Below are 22,858 nucleotides of genomic sequence, written 5' to 3' on the forward strand. Positions count from 1 at the left end.
AGTCCCATCTATCCCAGTAACCATAGATTCTTGTTAGGCAGGGGAATCAATCTACCTTTTGCCTTAAAAAAAAACATTGTGACCCAGCTTCTACTGCTTTCAGAGGTATTCTGATCACTTAATGGACACTTTTAGTACCTTCTATGTCCTCATTTATATCCCCTTTGCCCCATTCCAGCCACCATCCTCATAGTATAAATCCTTTCTGCTTGCCTTTGTTCTCAGCTCTGACAGAGGGTCATTGTTACAATGCTGAGGTGACCTCCTTTTGAGAAGTAAAAGCAAATCCTTGTATTGAGTTATTTTTCGAGAATACCTTGCCTCATAATCTGTTAAGTGTGTAAGAAGGTGTGAACCATTCTTCAGTAATGTCTAGTGATCAACTCTCAGAAATAACTGATACTCGTTTTAAAATGAACACTTAGCAATTTATTTATTTAACTAACAGGGAACTTTAAACAAGTAACATACCAAATAAAGTAAGATTCTAATGGAATGCTGTTCAAATAAATACAATACTCATTCATTAACCAGAAAAAATAGAATTCAGTCTCACTAAAAAAAAAACAGGTTTGTGGCTTTGAGTCTTTTGGCGTTTCCCTGTTGATTTCTAAGTTTCTGATTTGATCCCTGTTATTAGTTAGTGTGTTCTCTTAAGAGATATCTGAAGCTGTCTGAGTTGAGAGCTGCTCTCTGCTCAAGGCTTGAGAGATGACAGTTCTTCTGTTACTCCCTCTTTTGCACCTATGATGACCAATCAATTCTCCTAATACCAGGATTAGTCTGATGTTGTCAACACCATCAAATTCAAATTTTATAGGTTCCTGGTAGCTGAATGCTTGCATCAAATTGATTGGGCTAAATTATATATAAAAAAATTCCCTTGTCAAGACTACTGTTTGCTTTTTTGATGTTTCAGCTTGGATTCTGTGTATACTTTGCATTTTAATCCTCCAAGCACTGAAACAAATACCTGCTTTTAAAGGGACCACACGTTTTTTTTCCCTCTAGCATTTTTACAATTTTTAATATCTTCACCAACATCAAATTCCAACTTCACAAACTCAACTCTGCAACAGTCATCTAGATTCGAAACATTGTCTCTATTCTCTCCCCGCAGATGTTGCCAGACCCGCCGAGATATTTTTGCTTCATTTAAATCCAGCCAATGTCTTGTGTTTAACAAAACATTGGGACGATTCTTCCATCCCGCTGCATTACTGTTATAGCGCAGTGGGCCAGGAGACTCGAATGGAGGCCGTTTCACAGACTTGACACTGGGTGCCATGGCCTCCATGCGTCTCCAGCAGCCACATTGCCAGTGGGGTTTAGTGCATGGAGATGGCAGCTTGACCCCACTGGAGTGGTGAAGAGGGGAGCAATCGAAGCCCCACAGAGTCGGCAGGGTACTTGAGGGGGGGGGGGGGGTGCTCTGTATATTGCCACCTTGGCAGTGCCAGCCTGCCCCCAGCACCACCCAGGGGGCAAAGTGCCAGTTCCCAGGGGGCACATTGCCAATGCCCACTGGGCATAGTGCATTGATAATGCAGCGCCACTGGTGGCGATTGGTGGGGGTGTGGATCCTGTTGGCTCTTTGCACTCGGGCTGAGTGACAGGTGGAGGGAGGCCAGCAATCGAGGCTGGCCATTGGTGGTGAGATGGGGGGGATGCGGTTCAGCCTGCTGGCAATTTTGGACTGCAAGGTGGGATGTGGGGTTCGGGACTGCAGCAGGAGCATTGAGGCAAGATAGTGTCAAGGCTGGCCCTGGCATTTTTGGGGAGTGGGGTGGGTGGTTTCAACCTGCTGGGGGTTTTGGACTGCAGGGTGAGATGTGGGGTTCAGGACTGCAGGGGGAGCATCGAGGCAAGCTAGGGTCAAGTCTGGCCCTGGCATTTTCAGGGGAGCCAGCGATCAGGCTGTGAGGGAGTGGGAGGGTCAGTGATGTATGGGTCGTAGGGCTGACCAACGATTGGCTGGCAGTGCAGGGCCACTGCGTATGATCGATGGGCCTGTGCAGTGGTCCACTGAGTGCTATGCAGCCAGCTTCTCCATTGGAAGTAGGCTACATCCACTGATTTTCCACGTGATTCACACTGAGGCATTCTGCAGTGCTCAAAGTGGTGGATTCATTTTGAAATTCCTCCTGAAAATATAACGTAATTTACTCCAGTTTTTAAGCAAATTCAGCGCTTCGAATTTTTTTGGTACAATCGTACCCCATGTGTTAAGGTAGTCTAGAAAAGGCCCAACTGAGTGTTTTTTAAAAGAAGTGTTCAGCTATCAAAAGGAAATTTTGCAATTTTTGAGCTGAGAGTAGCTCATTAGCCTATTTAGCTCACCCTGATGTTTAGTTCTAAACATAATACCCATTCTGTCCACTTTGATCTCTTCTATTTTAATATCATGATTCAGTACAAGGTTGATCCCAAAATCCACCCTTTTTATTTTCTAATTGTTTCTTATGATCCTTACTAAGTGGTTTTTTTCAGAATCTTATTTCTGCCAGGGCTGGCTGTTAAAGCATTTTTCATTTATTTATCAATATGCACAATATTGTAAATGGTTTTGCCATTTGTAAATGAGGTTGGTTTTGTTGAGATGGCATTTATGTTGCTGTTGTTCAACAAACACAAAATGTGATAAAAAATACTGGGATGTTGGAACTCCAGAAAAAAAATGCTGGCAAAGCACAGCAGGCCAGGCAACAAGATTTAATTGGGTTCCTGTTTCACGCCCACATGCCCAGGTGACCCTCTGCCCTGCCCACTGGGGCCCCCTGCCCTGCTGGAGCCTGCCAGTGCCCCCTGCCCCACTGGGTTTGACTGCAAGATTCCTTGTATTGTCATATTGGTAAGTTCTCTTCAAACTCCTCCATTTTTGTGTGTGTGTGTGTGTGTGTGTGTGTGTCTCCGTCCCAGTGAATTAAGACTGGGTTCCCGGAATCTCCTTGTCTTGACGTTTCTCATGATGTGGATATGCCAGCGTTGGACTGGGGTAAACACAGTAAAAAGCCTGACAACACCAGGTTTCAGTCCAACCGATTTATTTGATAGTAAATTCACTAGCTATCGGGTTAGCCCCTTCATCAGGTGAATGGAGAGTTCTGGCCTCAGACAGTTTGCAGATTACTGATTAGAATGTGAATCTTTACACTTAACCTGCTGTTCAAGTCTTAAAGTGGCCAACAATGTGTGTGGAAGGAGCACTGATCACAGGTTACAGAGATGTGTATTGTCTCCAGACAGTACAGTGAGTGAGGTTTTGCAAACCCAGGCAAGTCATGGGGGTTACAGATAGTGCGACATGAACCCAAGATCCCTGTTGAGACCGTCCGCATGTGCGCGGAACTTGGATATCAGTCTCTGCTCAGCGACTCTGCGCTGTCGTGTGTCGTGAAGGCCGCCTTGGAGAATGCTTACCCGAAGGTCAGAGGCTGAATGCCCATGACCACTGAAGCGTTTGCCAACAGGAAGGGAACAGTCTTGCCTGGTGATTGTCGAGCGATGTTCATTCATCCGTTGTCGTAGCGTCTGCATGGTCTCCCCAATGTACCATGCTTCGGGAAATCCTTTCCTGCAACGTATCAGGTAGACAAATGTTGGCCGAGTTGCAAGAGTATTTACCGTGTACCTGGTGGATGGTATTCTCACGTGTGATGATGGTATCCATGTTAATGATCCGGCATGTCTTGCAGAGGTTGCTGTGGCAGGGTTGTGTGGTATTGTGGTCACTGTTCTCCTGAAGGTTGGGTAGTTTGCTGCGACTAGTGGTCAGTTTGAGGTTGCTTGGTTGTCTGAAGGCAAGAAGGGGGGCTGCGGGGATGGCCCTGGCGAGATGTTCGTCTTCATCAGTGATATGTTGAAGACTCCGGAGATGTCGTAGCTTCTCCGCTCTGGGGAAGTACTGGATGGCGAAGGGTACTCTGTCCACTGTGTCCTGTGTTTGTCTTCTGAGGAGATCGGTGCGGTTTTTTGCTGTGGCGCATTGGAACTGTCGATCTGAGTCGAGCGCCGTATCCTGTTCTTATGAGGGCATCTTTCAGCGTCTGGAGGTGTCTGTCACACCTCCTCATCTGAGCAAATCCTGTGTATACGGAGGGCTTGTCCGCAGGGGATGGCTTCTGTGGGCTTGGGGTACAGTGAGGTGCTGAGGTGACTGTTCTTGATGGAGATGTGTGTGTCCAAGAATGCAACTGATTCTGGGGAATAGTCCATGGTGAGTTTGGTGGGGTGGAATTTGTTGATAACATCATATAGTTGTTTCAGTGATTGTTCACCATGAGGCCATGATTGTTCCTCCTTCTCTTCTCCTCCTCCTCCTCCTCCTCCTCCTCCTCCTCCTCCTCCTCCTCCTCCTCCTCCCCCCCCCCCCCCCCCCCCCCCACTGTTAGAGTTAGCCATTCTAGGGGGGGTGGATGTCACTTGCACCCCATTGACAATGGCACCCTCTCTCCCCCTGATGAGCCTCAGTGTCTGTAGCTCAGAGGCCAGCTCATCTACCTTGAGCTGGAGCTCCTCCAGCAACCTGCACTTACTGCAGACATGGTCACTGGGAAGGACCCTGGGGTCCACCAGTTCCCACATCATACAGAAACAACACATCACATGCCCCTCTATTATTCATTGTAGTAATATTGAAAATTTCCACACGAACTTATCTGGCCCTTTTTCTCTCAAGCCCTTTTGATCTTAAGCCCTAATAGCTCACTCTGCTTCCCACTCACTCTGCTTCCCACTCACTCCGCTGTCTACACCAGGCCTCCTTTTAAACCTGGCGCTGTTTTAAAGCCTGCTCCCCCACAACTCCCTGCTATCCACTCACTTAGAATTCTTAAAGCAGTAAATACAAAAAGCCCGCAAAAATGCTTTTAAATGATTTAAACAGTTCTGCAAGGTAAGTTCTTACTACAAAAGTGCTTTAAACTTAAAACTTAAAACTTTAACTTTAAACAGGTTTTTAACAGGTAATTTCTTATCTGTCTCTCTGCTCCCTCACTCGTCTGCTCCAGCAAACAATGGAAGGCTTGGACTGAAACCTAGTGTTGTCAGACTTTTTATTAATGTTTCTCCCCATGTGTCTCTCTTCTCATTTTAGAGTTACTAATAGATTTATTCCCTTCTTTAATTCTTTCCTATTGCCTCCGCATTTAAATGTATAGTGAGCAAAGCTAGTTTTCTGTTCTGCATTATAGTTTATTAAATATATTCTTGGTGTTCCTTTTTTTGGTTCCGCTACTGTTCTAAGCGCACAATATTTATCTCACTTAAGAAAACAAAATCAGAATCCTGGTGTCAGTTCACCAATGTAGCTTTACCCTTGATACTTAGAAATCCATGCCAGGGGAAGTTGAAATCACTTTCATTCTCATGATAGCTCGTTATTGCAAGAATGGAAACTTACTGGTTCTCTTGCATACATGCTGCTGATGGATAGTAATATGTTCTTTACCAACAGTTACATGCTGACATACTCTTGTAAGATTGGCCTCAAATGTCGTAATGTATATTTGTGCTTGTCATAGTATGGGTCTCATTGGCACCCAGTTGCTGGTGAGAAAATCAAAAACTATTGTTCATATTTTGAGTGAATCTGGGTCAGTGGCAACCTGTAACTAATGGCTAACAAGGTGTTGTACTTGGAATCCTCCAGCTTATGAGAGGTGCGAGTTGTGCGATCTAGGAATTTAAGACTCAGCAGTCCAAATTAATTAATTAACATTGCGAAGACACATTAATTTTTAATGTGTGACATAACAACGTTGTGATTTGTAACTGCAAGGGAAAGAGCTATATAATACTTGTGGGCTGAGAGCCACCTGCCGAATTGGTATATTTTGAAATAGCTATATTGAACTGTTTGTCAAGCGTAAGGGAATAAGCAACAATATGGGGATTGCCTTATGCCTTAGTTGCCTGACAAATGTTGAAATTAGCTGGTTGTCTTTACTTACATACTGAATAAATGGGCAAACAGCATGGCTGTTCCCCAGATGACCGTAGAAGGCCAGCCATCAGAATTTTAAAGTTTTCAGAGCTATCCATGGATTTGCTGACACGTTCATGTCTGGCATCCTCTGCCCTGCTTCTGAAGCACCGCAGACCTCAGCTTGCATAGAGCTTGTGTCCATGAGCACTCATGAGACTCTAATGTTGAACCTGATTAAATGAGATATGTGAATACTTTGTTATTGGCAGGATTAACTGATGTAAAATTGGGGTTGGGGGAAGCTTGTGAGTTGGATCAGTTTTTTCTTGTTGAAACAAAGATTTGAACAAAGAACAACCCAGCACGGGAAACGGGCCCTTCGGCCCAACGAGCCCGCACCGCCATCTTAAAAGCACTTTCCTACACCTACCTTGACCCCTGTGTATGCGTATGGTACCCCCATTGGAAACCAGATTCGGGGGAGAATAGTTTAGGGACAATTTGTTACACCAATCAGCCTAAGAGCACATCTTTGGGTGTGGGAGGAAACCGGAGGAAACCCACGCAACCACAGGGAGAATGCGCAAACTCCCACAGACACTGGCCCAAATCCATGTATCTGCACAGTTAGCAGCGATAGTCACTGAGCTGTTGTGGTGCCCATCTGCTGGTCCAGTTTTAAGCACACAACGACGTGAAGTACTCGGCCACTCTCGAAACATCCAAGAGCAGCCCACGCACAACCCACCGTGTGCATGCCCCTCATTAGACAACAAGGTGGACCGACACACCTGTGGATTAAAAGAGACAAAACATCAACATGCAGCATTATATTTCCAGTATCGTCCCGAGGCTCTGGCCCTTTTTAAAACCGTCTCCTATAACCCTCCATCCCTGTTTCACTCATGTGCCTATCAAAGTAAACCTTAAACAAGTCCAGCGTGCGTGCGTGCCTGCCTCCACCACCTTGCTTGGTAGTGCATTCCATACCCCCATGACCCTCTGTGTGAAAAACCTCCCTCTGGTATCCAAATTATACTTCTCTCCCCTCACCCTTAGCTCGTGACCCCTCGTGATATTTGTCTCCAATCTAGGAAAAAGCCTGCCACTGTTGACTCTATCTATACCCTTCATTATTTTATACACCTCTATCAGATCCCCCCCCTTAATCTCTTTCTTTCTAAAGAAAAGAGCCCCAGTTTACCCAATCTTTCCTCATAACCCAGTCCTTCCATACCAGGCAGCATCCTGGTAAATCTCCTCTGTACTCTCTCCAGAGTCTCCATGTCCTTCCAGTAGTAAGGTGACCAGAACTGGATGCAGTACTCCAAATGCAGTCTGACCAACGTTCTGTACAACTGTAGCATTAGATGCCAGCTCTTATACTCTATACCCCTTCCTATAAAGGCTAGCATTCTGTAAGCTTTCTTTGCAACCTTCTCCACCTGGGTTGCCACCTTCAGAGACTTGTGCACTTGCACTCCCAGGTCCCTCTGCATTTCTATACTCTTAATTGGTCTACCTTTTATCATGTAACTCCTCCCTGCATTATTCCTTCCCAAATGCATCACCTCGCATTTGTCAGCATTAAATTCCATCTGCCCAATATACCAGCCTATCTATATCCTGCTGTGTCGCCTGACAATCCTCCTCGCTATCCGCCAATCCTGTCACCTTGGTGTCATCTGCAGACTTGCTGATCACACCACGTACGCCCTCTTCCAAGTCATTCACACATATTACGAAAAGAAGAGGTCCCAGTACTGAGCCCTGCGGCACACCATTGGTGACAGACCTCCAGCTAGAGAAGGACCCTTCCACTACTACTGTCTCCTGTTGCCCAGCCAGCTTCCAATCCATCTAGATACCTGTCCCTGTATCCCATGTGCCTTAGCCTTTTCTACCAGCCTACTGTGAGGGGCTTTGTCAAACGCCTTACTGAAATCCATATAGATGACATTAACGGCTTGTCCATCGTCAACCGTTTTTGTCACCACCTCAAAAAATTCTACCAGTTTCGTAAGGCAAGACCTCCCCTGAACAAAGCCATGCTGCATATCCCTAATCAGATCGCAACGGTCCAAATGCTTATGCATCCTATCCCTAAGAACTTTTTCCAACAACTTTCCTACCACCGATGTCAAACTCACTGGACTATAATTTCTGGAGTACTGTGTGCAGTTTTGGGCGCCACACCTGCGCAAGGATATTTTGGCCTTGGAGGGAGTGCAGAGGAGGTTTACTAGACTGATACCGGAGTTGAGGGGGTTGAGCTATGAGGAGAGGCTGAATAAACTAGGCTTGTACTCGTTAGAGTTTAGAATAATGAGGGGAGATCTCATTGAGACGTATAAGATGATGAATGGGATGGATAGGATAGAGGTGGAGAGACTCTTCCTGCTCAAAAAAGACAGTAGGACTAGGGGGCACAGCCTCAAGATAAAGGGGAGGCGGTTTAGAACAGAGTTGAGGAGGAACTTCTTCACTCAAAGGGTGGTGAATCTCTGGAAGTCTCTGCCCGTTGAAGTGGTGGAGGCTGCCTCGCTAAATATTTTTAAGAAGCGGGTTGATGGGTTCTTGATAAGAGAGGGGATTAAGGGTTATGGGGAGAGGGCGGGAAAGTGGAACTGAGCCACGACAGATCAGCCATGATCTTATTGAATGGTGGGGCAGGCTCGAAGGGCTAGATGGCCTACTCCTGCTCCTATTTCTTATGTTCTTATAATTACCAGGGTTATCCCTACTGCCCTTTTTAAACAGTATCACATTAGCTATCCTCCAGTCCTCCGCGACCTCACCTGTGTCCAAAGAAGAGACAAAGATTTGCATCAGAGGCCCAACAATTTCATCTCTTACCTCCCTAAGCAGATTGGGATAAATGCCATCAGGCCCTGGAGCTTTATCAGTTTTTATGCTAAAACCCGCTAAAAACCCTAACACTTCCTCCCTCGTAATGGGTATTTCCTTCAACTGGCCTACAGCTCCCTCCAAGACACCAAGCCCCCCTCCTTTGTGAATACCGACACAAAGTATTCATTCAGGATCTCCCCCGTTCCCTCAGACTCAATGCACAGTTCCCCTCCTTTATCCCTTAGAGGACCTATTTTCCCTCTAACCACCCTCTTGTTCCTAATATAAAAGTAAAATGCCTTTGGATTTTCCTTAATCCTATCAGCCAAAGCAATTTCATGCCCCCTTTTCACCCTTCTAACTCCTCTTTTGAGCTCCCTCCTGCTCTCTCTATGTTCCTCCAGCGTTCTCTCCGTTCCCAGTTGCTTAGACCTAACATATGCCTCTCGCTTCTTCCTGACCAAGTCCTCAGTATCTCCTGTAATCCATGGCTCTCTAATCCTACTTTTCCCATCCTTCCTCTTTACCGGCACATGTCTTTCCTGCAACTTTTTTAGTTTGCCCTTGAAAGCCTCCCACTTGCCAACCGTGGACTTACCCGCTAACAACCTCTCCCAACCAATGTCCTTCAGCTACTTCCTAATTCGGCTATAGCTCGCCTCCCCCCAGTTCAGCACCCTCCCCATTGGACAGCGCTCATCCTTTTCCATCTTTATCTTAAAGTAGACAGACTTGTGGTCACTGTTAGCCACATGTTCGCCTACTGCAACCTCAACCACCTGACCCAGCTCATTACCCAAAACTAAATCCAGTATAGCCCCCTCCCTAGTCGGGCTAGTTATGTACTGCTCCAAGGACCCTTCCAGCACACATCTTACAAATTCCTCCCTGTCTGAACCCCCAGCTCTAGGTACCTTCCAATCCACTCCAGGAAGATTAAAGTCACCCACTACAACCACCCTATTCTTTCTGCACCTATCTAAAATGTCTTTACAAAAGCCTTCTTCCACTGCCCTTGGGCTGTTGGGTGGCCTATTAATACACCCCTAGCATAGTAATCACTCCCTTCCTATTCCTCAACTCCACCCACAGCGACTCAATCCCTAACTCCTCCATATTGTCCTCCCTCTGCACCGCTGTGATGTGCTCCTTTACTAACAACGCCACCCCACCACCTGTCTTCAATCCTCCTCTGTCATGCCTAAAACACTTGTACCCAGGAATATTCAGCTGCCAGTCCTGCCCTTCCTTTAACCACATCTCCGTCACTGCTACCACATCTAAATTCCTCATGAACATCAAGGCCCTAAGCTCATCTGTTTTACCCGTTACACTCCTCGCATTAAAACAGACGCAATCCAACCCTCCAGGCCCACTCGAATCCTCCTTCCCCCGGATAATTTTCCTTTCAACCAAACCTACCCTATCACCCAACTCGCTCCCAATCCCAGTGCCTAATAAGCTATCAGTCTCATCCCCACCCCCCTCCCTATTAGTTTAAACCCTGCTGAAACACTCCAGCTAACCTCCCAGCTAAGATATTTGTCCCCCTCACGTTCGGATGTTCCCCATCCCCCCCGTACAGGTGCCCTTCTCTCTCAAATATTTCCCAGTGATCGACAAAAGTAAAGCCCTCCACCTTGCACCAATCCCTCAGCCACGCATTCAGCTGCATGATCTCATTATTCCTAGCCATGCTGTTACTAGGCAGCAGCCCAGAGAATGCCACCCTGGAGGCCCTACTCTTCCGCTTGGCCCAACTCCCTGAATTGCCTGTCCTTCTCTCCTATATGTATAATTACTTCAGCCTGGGTCCCATCACCCTTCAAAATTCCCTCTATCCTCTCTGATACATCCTGTACCTCTCCTCCAGGGAGGCAGACTATCATCCTGGAGTCATGCTTTTGCCCACAGAACTGCCTGTCAATTCCCTTGACGTCCCCGTCCCCGTCCCCCCCAGGCCCTGGGACCTCCACTTGCTCGTGGTTCCTAGCCATTATCTCCTCGTTCTCCCTGACCACAAATGCATCCTCTAAACGCAGCTCTAACTGCCTGACCCAGGCCCCCTCTCACTGCAGCTCTAAACACGACGCAGATGTGGGCCTTCGGGACACGTGATGCCTCCAGGAACTCCCACATGTGGTACCTAACACAGCTGAAGCGTCTCCCCATAGACCCTGCCATGTACCTGACCACCCTTGGAATTATATATACCAAAATGGAAGTAGTAACCCACCTTGCCTAAGCCCAGCGAGCCAAAGCCCTTGTAGCTCTCGCTCTGCTCCCACTCACTCTGCTGCTCACTGTATTATTGCCGCCTTTTTATACCCCCCCACTCTCCCTTCCCAACTAGCCCCTCTCCTAACCTCTGCTACAGAAAGAAAAAGTAATCAAAAAAACTCCGCGAACCGGAAGTGCAGATTTGGAGTAGATAGATGAGCCAAATAGCCAAATTTTGTGTTCTAGCTTTTTGGGTTTTATGGTATAGGGAAGATGAGCAGAAAAATTGTAAATTATACAAGCGAATGATGGAATATGCTAAACAGATGAATGATGCTGAGCAGCGTTTGTAGCCGTGGTATGAGGATCAAGACTTTCAGTGGTCTTGGGATATGAAGTCAGGAACTGCCAATAACTTGACATGAACCTTGGAACTGCTGTTCTGTGGCTAGTGAGTTGGTTTCTGAGAAACTTGTACCATTAATATTCTAAAAACTATTTGTGGTTCCTATTCACAAGAAGACAGATCATAATTAACACAAAACTGAAAAGTCTTGTATCAGTAGCTCTGTAGATGATTCCTTGGATTGTTGTGGTATGTTTATCAGCTACTTTGAAGGACCAGCAAGCAATCAAAGTGAGATGGAAGGCATTTTGAAATATGCAGGACAATTAGTGGTAGCTGAAATTGCAGATTGTCTGAAGACTTTGGAATGTTTTTCAATTGCTATTAATGACTTTAATTAGGCTTTTACAGCTCTTGTATAAAAATGGAAATTAATGCCATGCTTGAATTTTAGCTGAGATATGTACTTTGGCTCCATTTAATATTGAAGGAGAAATTGTCGAAGAGATTTGTTTTATTTGTTGGGATGTGGGTGACCCTGACTAGGTCAGCATTTCTTGCCCATCTCTAATTGCCCATCTCTAATTGGTAGTGTGCTACCTCTTTGCACCTCTACAATCCATGTGTTGCAAGAACAGCCAAAGGAGGGGAGTTTCAGGATTTTGACTTGATTCATTCAAACGATGTGCGCTTCGCTGTCTAGGCTGGCATTCATTCCTATCCACAATTACTCTTGAGGCTGGTGGTGAGCTGCTGCCTTGAACCGCTGCAGTCCATATGGTGTAAGCACACCCACAGTGTTGTTCAGGAGAGAGTTTCAGAACTTTGATCCAGCAATGTAATTCCAAGTCAGGATGGAGTGTGGCTTGGAGGAGAACTTGTGTAACTGATATTGTTCCCATGCATCTACTGCCCTCATCTTTCTAGGTGGTAGAGATTGCAGGTTTGGAAGGTGCTGTTTAAGGCACCTTGGTGAGTTGCTGCACTGCATATTGTAAATGCAGTGCTGCCACTGTGGTGGTCGATGAAGGAATGCACTTTAAGGAAGTAGATGGGGTGCTAATTAAGCAGGCTACTCTGTCCTGGAGGGTGCTGACTTCTTGAGTGATGGAGCAGGTAACACCATTGAATGTCAAGGGGAGGTGATTAGATTCTCCTGTGTTGGGATGGTCCTTGCCTAGCAGTGTAAATGTTACTTAGGATCAGTATTCTCTTATACAGTATAAATTGTTGTTTTCCCCTTGTACTGCTATTCTTGCAAAGCGTCCTAATGAGTGAAAGACAAAAGGCTTTGATATGCCTTTTTGTTCTGCAATATTTAAATTATATCTATCTTTTATCAACATAGCATACCATCTCAGGATAAGTAAATAACAATGTTAGGTTTAGAATATTTCTTGCCATTAATTGGACTGACAGTTTGAGTGCCAAATCAAAATCATCTCATGCTATAGGTTGCAGACCCCTGCAATAGAGATTTCAAATCGGAGGTATTTTATATAGCAATACTAAAGACTGTAGGGGCAGCTCCATGTAATGTATCCTTTATATATGTTGGCTCTCTAGTTGGAATCTCTTGGTGCCTTGGTAAGATTGTGGAGGAGTTAGCAATCACTTCCATGACTTATGGGCTTGTCCAAATATTTTGGCTATTTTGAGTTTTCTCTGATCAGAGTGTGTCCAGATCCCAATCCATGAACCGTTTTTTAAAAAATGATCTGTTTTATAAGATCATTGTATTTGTTTCATTCTTGTGGCATTGGACACAAGGTGACTGCAGTTTTCTGGAGCATAACTACTGGATGGTTTGAGGAACTTGCACTTTGCTCACATCAGTCAGATATTAACAGCTCTGTGGACATAAACATAGCTGTTTAACTCCTGGTTTTCTTGTCGCTATGTACAAAAATATCTTTTAAAAATTAGTCTGTGTACTTTGCTGTACATATCAGGAACTGGCTCCGCACTTCCTCTGCCCATGCTGTGAAGATGAATGTGGACTAATTTTGCAATGTTACCTCAGCATCTTTATAGCGAGTGAACTTAAATTGAAGTGAATGGTGTTCTTCTACTAGAGTACCTCAGAAAATGAATTATTCTTAAATGGTTGACACTCCTGGATTTCTTTTAAATAATAAATCTATTGTCTGGTTCTCGAGCATTGCAGCATTTCTTTTTGTGAGAGTATAGAGGGTTGGCAGTGCAACCAAACCAAATAACTACATTCCTGATTCATTCATGAAGCAGATGATCCACACCAGCTGCCTGGAATTGGTTAATCCAATGAAATCTTGAAAATATTGCTCATCTGACTCCGTAACAGCAGACCAGCTTGGGGCTGTGCGTCAGTGCCAACTATAGTCTGACCACTGTGATAATTTTAAACGGATATGCTGGCTAAAGTTACAGCTCACGGAATTGAAGGCAAATTATTGATCTCATTTGGGAGATTAGTTAGGTAGTAGAAGCCAGGTTGGATATGCACTCAAATTGGAAAGAAGTGTCTGAAGCTGTCCTGCTAGGATTTGTGCTGGAGCTTCAACTATCCAGAATATTTATCGATATCTTAGCCACATATCCAGTTTGTCAGTGACCGAGATTGTGGAATAGCAAGTACTGTGGTCTAAATGGGATTATAAAATTACAGAGACATTGATAAGTTAAGTGAATAGGTGGGTAAAACAGATGGGTTTTAACGCAGCTAAGTGTGGAGTTGTCTGTTTTGGATCAAAAAATGAAAGATTTGTGCATGTTTTAAGAAATGAAATGTTAGGAACAGTGAAAAACTAAAATGATTTAAGACTCCATGTGCACAGATCACTAAAACGTGGGTATAAAACACAATGAAAGGCTAATTGGGAAGTTTGCCTTTAACTACTACTGTTCCTGGGCTACATTGAGGAATTTGTTTGCATTTTGTCACTTAAGAAATTGTGAATGACTTACTAGTTACATGTTCAGAGGTTAAATTGAGATGTGTTTTTAAAGTTTTGCACATTCCTCACTATGTCTTTATTCCCAATTATTCATCAGTGTGCAGTAATTACCTTTGAATAAATTTGAGCTAGGTGGTCACCAAGGTATTGAAAAGTTAATTCAATCTGTTGTGTGAAGAAATTGTGTTTTTATTTCAGCACAACAGTGGTGTTATATTGGTGCTGCCCTGTGTGGCTTGCAGCTTTTCAGCAGGAGGACCAAGGCACACTTATTTAGCTAGCTGCCATGTGGTACATCAATTCTGATATGTACCACATATCAGGTCATTCTAACCCAAGATTTATACAATGAGGTGTGGCAGCAAGGCTGGAGAAACAGGAGTGAAGAGCGCCAACGTTGCTCATTTAATCTCTAAACAAGGTACAAAGAAGTAATCTATCGTACAGATTTTATCTTTGTGTGAAGATATCAGTAGAATTCTCCAAGTAGCACCCTCCCCTGTGTCTGCCCATCATTACTCTTTCCATTCAATTAGTTTTTTAAAGCATATTTTGTTAATTTTGCAGCCTGTGAAAAAGAAGAAAATAAAACGGGAAATAAAAATATTAGAGAACCTCCGTGGGGGCCCCAACATCATCAAGCTGCTAGATGTGGTAAAGGACCCTGTGGTGAGTACCTGTTTGACTTGATCCAGATTAATTTCAGATTCTCAGATCCAACTTTGAAAAGTTTTGTACTTGGCTTGATCAACTTAGTTCAATTGGTGGTGCAGTTTCCTTGAGTTAGAGAATTATGGGTTTACTGCCAAGCCAACACTTGAGCACCCAATCTAGGCTGACCCTCGAATTTAATACTGAGGCAATGTTGTATTGTCTTATGAGAGATGTTAAGTTGAGGCCTTGAATTAGTTCAGGTGGGCATTAAAGATTAGGTAATGATTAAAGAGATGTATGGAGTTGTTTCCATTATTCCTTTCAAATTGCACCATCAGATGCAGATTGACTAATGATCTCATTGCTGTGTAAATTGGCCTCAACTATGGCAGCATAAAGAGATCTCACTTTGAAGTGGCAGGATACCATATCTTCTAATTGGAAACTTCACCCAGCCCTATTGACACCTGGACCCCATGAACACAACCACACATCTATTGCCCACTGATCCATTCTTCTTTCTGTAATGGCATTTCTGTGCTGGTGTTTTGGAAGTTAGGTTTTTGCCACACGTGTTCATGATGTCTCTGTCAGGTTTTCAAGGAAGTGTAGGTCATGTTGTTCTGCTAGACATTCCTGCTGTTCCCAGGTAATTTTGATATGGCTCCTACCTGGCTGTTATACGGCATATGCCGTGATCTCAGAACAGATCTGTTTCATTGGATGACAAATAGTGTGTGACTGGTGGAGAATAGGAGCTGCATATGATTCTGCAGAGAATGGAGCTTCTTTAAAGAAGGCAGACCCCAGAAGTACAACATGCATACATCCTATACAATAAACTAGACCCCTATACATGGCACAGCACGTATTCTTTCTTCCTTCCCAACACCCCTGTCCCTGTTCCATCTCTTAGTCCATTCTCTCCCTTCACGTGAGGAAAGAAAGAAATGAATGAACTAATCTTTTGTGACCCAGATCAAAGACTATGGGCCACATCTTGGGCATCAAATCTTTAGTGTATAGGAATCATGGTAGTGACATTTAACCATGGTCCTTGTCTCATGAACTATTGAACAAATTCTCAGCTTTGTGCCAAGAACTGATGTACTGTACATCATTGCAGTGATTTAGTCTGAGTACATCAGAAGTCTCTGGGTACTTCTCTGCTTTTTTCATAATCTGATTTCTATCTTCTCTCCTAAAGCTTTCCACTGTGTTCCAGATTATTAGTAAGCCATATGTTGTGTATAATGGGTTCATAATTTCATAATAACTAAAAACAAATTCTGGGTTATTCTAATTTGGGGAGGGGGAATGTGAAGAATGACAGTGTTGAGCAGTGTTCAGTGCTTCTCTGCAAGAGGGGAGAGAGAGGAAGAGTTATCTTGGGCAGCTGTTACTGTTGTCTAGCAGTAGGTTTGAAAACAATATTGTCAGAAGCCTGGAAGTAGGTTTGGTGCACCACCTTCTGGCTGAGAGTCCATTATGCAACCCATCCACAAAGATGAAAGGGAAACGATGCCTTAACGTTACAACTTTGTGTATCTGCTGTGCAAATGCATTTGTAACCTATGCTTCACAATAAATCACTGGCCACAGTTACTGGATATCTTTTGCTGACTACAGCATTTCATGTTTATCGTTTGTGGTTGATGATTAAATTGAGTTTCCCAAGGAGTTTCTAGCATGTTGGCTTTGTGCTGTACCTCACGAAATGATCCTGTTCTTTCCACAGTCGAGGACTCCAGCTCTTGTTTTCGAGCATATTGACAACACTGACTTCAAGGTGAGCTCGCAGGTGCTTGTGGATTTATAGCACAGTTATTGTATTTCATTATTACTGCTTGATCCAGACACACATACAACATTTCTACTCACTCATGCTAAATTTCCTTCCCTTCCCCCTCCCTACCTGCCATCACTTCCCCCTTTTTTCTCTCCCTTTGTCTAGCAACTGTATCAGATCTTGACAGATTATGACATCCGGTTCTACATGTATGAAATCTTGAAGGTGAGTTAGAAGTTGGAAATTCTAATAAATAATTATTTGAATAGTATTATTTGAGCTGTAATAAATTTTGAGCTTCTTTCTGTTTTTGTTCCCTTTTTAGGCTATCCCTGGTGTGCCCTTCCCACCATCAACAGACAAAGGGAATGGTGTGCACACTAGGCTTCTCCCACACCAGTCACTTAGTGTCTAACTAGTGACTGGCATTCATTTAGTGGGAAGTCCCTCACTTCTGGATAAAGCAATCTGTGCTTCATCTGGTGGTCTGGGGAAAAAACAGGGATGGAGCTGATGGGGTTGCTCCGCAGAAATCTGGCACGAACTTGATGGGCCAAATGGCTGTGTTCTGTGCTGTGGTGACTCCGTCTTTTCTCTGTTCTCTGCCTCCATCAGAAAGTAGTGTTTTAGCAATTCTTCTCACATTGTTGAAAGCAAGTGTACTGGCTTTCACATTGGACAACATGCTTGGAAACAAAGCCATTACTGAAAGTATGTTATGGGAGTCAGCCCTTTCTTCACATGAGCAATGCTGACTTAAGAGCAATAATAAACTGGAAGAAGGTTAGTTCTGTTGAATTAAGTCATATCATTAAGTCATATCACTTTGACCTCATCTGAAGGGAAGGAGGAGGATCCAAGGACAGAAAGAGATACCCATGCAGAACTTATTCACATAAAATCTTGTAATCATTTGGTAGCCAGTTCCTCCAACAGGAAGGAGAGGATGTCCTGACATCATCCACTCCAGATTGCTGTGTTTGGAACTGCTGAAAGCATGGAGCACATTTCTCGTGTTGCCTACTGCTAACAGTGTTGGGAGAAAAACTGATTGTAGAATAAAGGTAGGAAAATATGAAGAAAAAATTGCTTAATATTCTTATTCTCACAGGCCTTGGATTACTGCCACAGTATGGGCATCATGCACAGGGACGTGAAACCACATAATGTGATGATTGACCATGCCCAGAGAAAGGTATGGAACTGACTGCAGGTCTAACTGTTTCGAGGGATTGTGTTTGTATGGCAGGGTGTGGTGTTGAGAGTAGCTGAATCATAGACATTTAATGTTAAACTGAAATGTGCTCTGACTCTTTCTCCAATGTGTTGTGGCACTTGATTGCCACTTAAAGGTTGCTTTGAGCTTTTGTTAAGATCTTGTCCATTAAACAAGCAGAACTGGGGGGGGGGGGGGTGAATTGCCTGATCTACTTATAACCCTTTCCCAGGGGAATATTGGAAACTGATTGGAGCTAGAGATCAGTCGTGGTTTTATCTTTGATGCTGAATCCAAAGGTGTCCCCTTAAACTTTGTGCTTGTGTATCAGTTTAAAGCACATTAGCTCCACCCAGTTAATGACTCAGTCTGATGACCTTTCATCAGATAATGACTGTTTTTCTCGCTACATATGCTGCTTGACCTGCTGAGGAGTATTTCCAGCATTCTGTTTTCGTTTCAAATTTCCAATATTTTGCCGTATTCTGCTTTACAGTTAGCTTCATCTAGTGACTAAAAATATTTTGTTTCTCTTGTTTTTAGTATCAGACCTGACTAATCTAAATAAGTATCTATTTGTCCAGAAAAATTGAGTTATGGTATTGCATGTTGTGTCAATATACTAGCTGATATTTGACCATCTTTGTTCTACAGCTTCGGTTGATTGACTGGGGACTGGCTGAGTTTTATCATCCTGAGCAGGAATACAATGTTAGAGTGGCCTCCAGGTACTTCAAAGGTCCTGAGCTGCTGGTTGACTACCAGGTACAAGCAAAATGCAGGATTTATACTGGCTTGCATGGTACAGAGTTCAGAATGCTCTATTGAAGGGGAGGGGGGCGTGTGGTGGGAGGTGGTGTGCAGGAGAGGATGTGGTTAGTGGATGCAGGTAGTGCATAGTGTTCTATATTTGAGATTCTCTCTTTTGCATCTTGATTCTCCTTGTACAGCATGTCACCCTTGTTTGCCATGAAAACAGAAAACAAGATAGAAGCAAGAGTAGAGTACAAGGCTCTTCTAGTCTGCTCCAGCTTTCAATGCAGATCCTCTGCCTCACTTGCCTGCGCACTCCCCATAGCCCATGATTTTTTTTGAGATCAAAAATCTGTTCATTTTGCCCTTCATTCTGCTCATGAAAGCAGCCCTCTGGGGTTGAGAAATTCAGAGATTCACAACCTTCTGACTGAAGAAATTTCTCCTCATCTCAACCCTAAATGATTGTCCCCTTATCCTAAGACTTAGCCCCTGTTTTCTAGACTCCTCAGCCAGGGAAAACAATGTCTTCCCTGCCAAAACTCTTCAGAATTTGTATATTTCAATGAGATCACCCCTCATTCTTCTGAACCCTAGGGTACAGACCTAGTTTACTCAGCCTCTCATCCCAAGATCCAATCCAGTGAACCTACACTGTTTCCAAAACAAGTATATCTTTCTATAGAAATGGAGACTAAATCTGCAAACTGTACTCCACATGTCTCACCAAAGCTCTATACAACTGTAGCAAGACTTACTGGATTTTTTACTGACTTCCTCCAGTCTCCTTGCAATAAAGTCCATGTCATTTACCTTTGCTTTCTGTGCCTGCATGCAAACAATATGTTCCTTGTATTACAGTTTCCTGTATGCTAATATTTAGCTTCATGCCTTTTAAGAAGTCCACTCTTCTAATTTAATTGCCGAAATGAATAACCTCTTCCTCATATTATGCTCCATATTCCACTTGCTTAACCTATCTGTATTTCATTTCAGCCTTTGTCCTCCTTGCCCCTTACATCCTTGTTTTGCTTCATATTGTCAGCAAACATTACTTTTAGACTCCTCTTCTCAGTCATTAAATTTAAATTGTAAATAGTTGTGACCCCAGCACTGATTTTTGCAATGCTTCAATAATAGTTGGCCAACTTGAAAATGTCCTATTTATCCAAACTCTCTCCATCCTATCTGTTAACTGATCTTCCATGTATTCTAATATATTACCCTCAACTCCGTGAGCCTTTCCATGTTAATCTTTGTGTGACATCTTATTGAACGCCTATTGAAATTCAAGTATATTATTGACTGGCTTCCCTTACATACCCTTCAAAAAATGCTAATAAATTTGTCAAACATGATTTCCCTTTCATTGAACCATGTTGACTCTATCTGATCATACTGTGATTTTCTAAGTGAGTTTTTAAGACTTTTTGGTAATAGATTCCTGCATTTTCCCTTCACTTCTGCTGACCAATAATTATGTATTTTAGCTGGATAAACCCTTTCAGTCTTGGCCCTTCCCACCTCAGATATAGGAATTCAAACAGGAGCAGAGCAAATACTGACTTTTTAAAACTAGAACTTGTGTTCAATCTTTGTGTTTAACTGTTCAGATATAGATATTTTGAATGATCTCTGATATTTTTGTGTCTCAAATTCCTTAGCTTCATCCTTTTCTTTTATAGATGTATGATTACAGCTTGGACATGTGGAGTTTGGGCTGTATGTTGGCCAGCATGATATTCCGTAAGGAGCCTTTCTTCCATGGACATGATAACTATGATCAGGTAAAGTTTTGATGATCCAGCACTCACTGCTGGAAGAAGATGAAAGCTGAAAATCAGTTGACATTTAAAACAAGGAATTAAGAGCTGTCATCAGCAGATGCCATGCTGAGATTTCCTGTCAACTTTAAGTCTTAGGGTAAATCACCCATCAAGTTGAATTATAGGTCTTGGTCACATCAAGATAGTAACTGCCAAATATAAACTTCTTGATGGGGTTAAATGTCACCATGAGGACAGTTGTTCCAAACTTTTACCTGAGATCTAATTACTTTATGATTTTCCAAGAATTACAATAAGACGTTGCATGCACTGAACTTTGTACAGAATTAGTCATGTTTTGCACTAAACTCTCAGCTTTAGTTTCCTTATTGTTTGCAGAAATCAACCGAGACCTTGCATCTCAGTTTAGGCAAAAATGGTTTGCTGTTGACAGAGATGTGCATATATATTTCCTTCTTGTCAATTTCACTGATAACTAAAATTAAATCTTTTCTGTTACATATCTTCAGCATTTACAGTTGTCAACACCCTGCCTGGTTCATTGAGGTGCTTCTCTTGGTGCACTTCGTCATCAGGAGTTAGCCCTCAGCTTTGAGTCTGATTCATATCTAACCGTTGCACAGGAATGCCAAATAAGCGAGATTTATGTAGGATGCTGGAAGGTAATGTTTGCTTGTCAGAATGAGCTATTTGAGATAAACTTTATTGTCCTTTTTGATCAGGGAATAAACGTGAGGCTCTGTTTCACCCTGACATTCTCACTCCATCTTGCATCATGAGCCTTGGCATTAGCGGGTACTTTGTTTCTGGTGATCTGCAATAGGACTGTTGTGAACAATGTGTGACTCATGAACTGTGTGCCAGTATTCAGGAGCTTGTGTGGCTCTTTGACATGTGGTCAAAATTTTATTAGATTAGCACCACCATGTTTGGATCAATGAGTGGGTTAGTTGAGCCTTTGAAAAACTGCCAGCAGCTTTTCTGATTTCTAGGCATTTCAATGCTTTGTTTAACCAGAGCAGCTAGGGAAATACAATACTGAGCCTGATTGAAAGCCATGAACCCCTATCACAGACAATGCAAAGATGGGATTGATGAGTTCGTTCAGACTCAATCCTTTATTAGTTTATTAGAAGAAGTGATTGCTTGTTATTTTTCTAGTCGCTCATTCCTCTATTTACAGCGAAGGCAAACTGCACCTCAACTGGACAATATCGAGTAGCTTTTAGATTTGGCCTTTCGAGTAATGTATTTCTGTATCTGGGCAGGTTAAATACGAGGAAAAGGCATTTTTTTTCTGAACTTGGCAATGTGCATTTGTATTAAGAAAATGCAACCGTTGCAAATTCTGTCACCAAAGGTGCACTGACCATCCATAATTGAGCATTGTGGAAATGATGCCGCAAAAGACCCACATAAGAACATAAATAGGAGCAGGAGTAGGCCATCTAGCCCTTCAAGCCTGCCTTGCCATTCAGTAAGATCATGGCTGATCTGTTGTGGCTCAGTTCCACATTCCCGCCCTCTCCCCATAACCCTTAACCCCCTCGCTTATCAAAAACCCATCAACCCGCATCTTAAAAATATTTAGCAAGGCAGCCTCCACCACTTCAACGGGCAGAGAATTCCAGAGATTCACCACCCTTTGAGTGAAGAAGTTCCTCCTCAACTCCTTTCTAAACCGCCCCCCCTTTATCTTGAGGCTGTGCCCCCTAGTCCTACTATCCTTTCTGAGCGGGAAGAGTCTCTCCACCTCTATCCTATCCATCCCATTCATCATCTTATATGTCTCAATGAGATCTCCCCTCATTCTTCTAAACTCTAACGAGTACAAGCCTAGTTTATTCAGCCTCTCCTCATAGCTCAACCCCCTCAACTCTGGTATCAGCCTAGTAAACCTCCTCTGCACTCTCTCCAAGGCCAAAATATCCTTGCGTAAGTGCAGCGACCAAAACTGCACACAGTACTCCAGCTGCGGCCTCACCAATGCCCTATACAGCTGCAGCAAGACCTCCCTACTTTTATATTCAATCCCCCTCGCTATGAAGGCCAGCATCCCATTAGCCTTCCTGACCACCTGCTGCACCTGCAGGCTGGGTTTTTGCGACTCATGCACAAGGACCCTGAGGTCCCTCTGTACCGTCGCATGCTGCAGTATTTCGCCCCGTAAGTAATAGTCCTTCCTACCATTATTCCTACCAAAGTGGACCACCTTGCACTTGCCAACATTAAATTCCATTTGCCAGTTCCTGGCCCATTCGCCCAGCCTATCTAGATCCTTCTGCAGACTCTCCACACCCTCCGCACAATTTGCCGTTCCACCAATCTTGGTGTCATCAGCAAATTTTGACACCATACACTCGGTTCCCTCCTCCAGATCA

The 22,858-nt window shown here is 43.6% G+C and overlaps 1 protein-coding gene across 3 annotated transcripts in view; it reads left to right on the forward strand.

Moving 5' to 3' along the window:
- The window catches only part of csnk2a2b (casein kinase 2, alpha prime polypeptide b), a 68,288-nt gene that overhangs the window by 35,916 nt on the left and 9,514 nt on the right, over positions 1 to 22,858 (forward strand). For 2 of the 3 annotated variants that reach the window (XR_013886491.1, XM_080187187.1), the window contains exons 3-8: positions 14,846 to 14,947; positions 16,671 to 16,721; positions 16,887 to 16,946; positions 17,833 to 17,916; positions 18,592 to 18,702; positions 20,376 to 20,477. Coding sequence is in view for 2 of the 3 variants with exons in the window: in XM_080187187.1 (XP_080043313.1) it covers positions 14,846 to 14,947; positions 16,671 to 16,721; positions 16,887 to 16,946; positions 17,833 to 17,916; positions 18,592 to 18,702; positions 20,376 to 20,477 (510 nt within the window). In the remaining variant the exon portion in view is untranslated. The remainder of the gene's footprint in view (positions 1 to 14,845; positions 14,948 to 16,670; positions 16,722 to 16,886; positions 16,947 to 17,832; positions 17,917 to 18,591; positions 18,703 to 20,375; positions 20,478 to 22,858) is intronic. The other variant, XM_080187188.1, reaches the window with a different exon arrangement.

Source organism: Carcharhinus amblyrhynchos, chromosome 4 (assembly GCF_965287045.1).
Source record: "Carcharhinus amblyrhynchos chromosome 4, sCarAmb.v2.hapA, whole genome shotgun sequence".
NCBI lineage: Eukaryota > Metazoa > Chordata > Chondrichthyes > Carcharhiniformes > Carcharhinidae > Carcharhinus > Carcharhinus amblyrhynchos.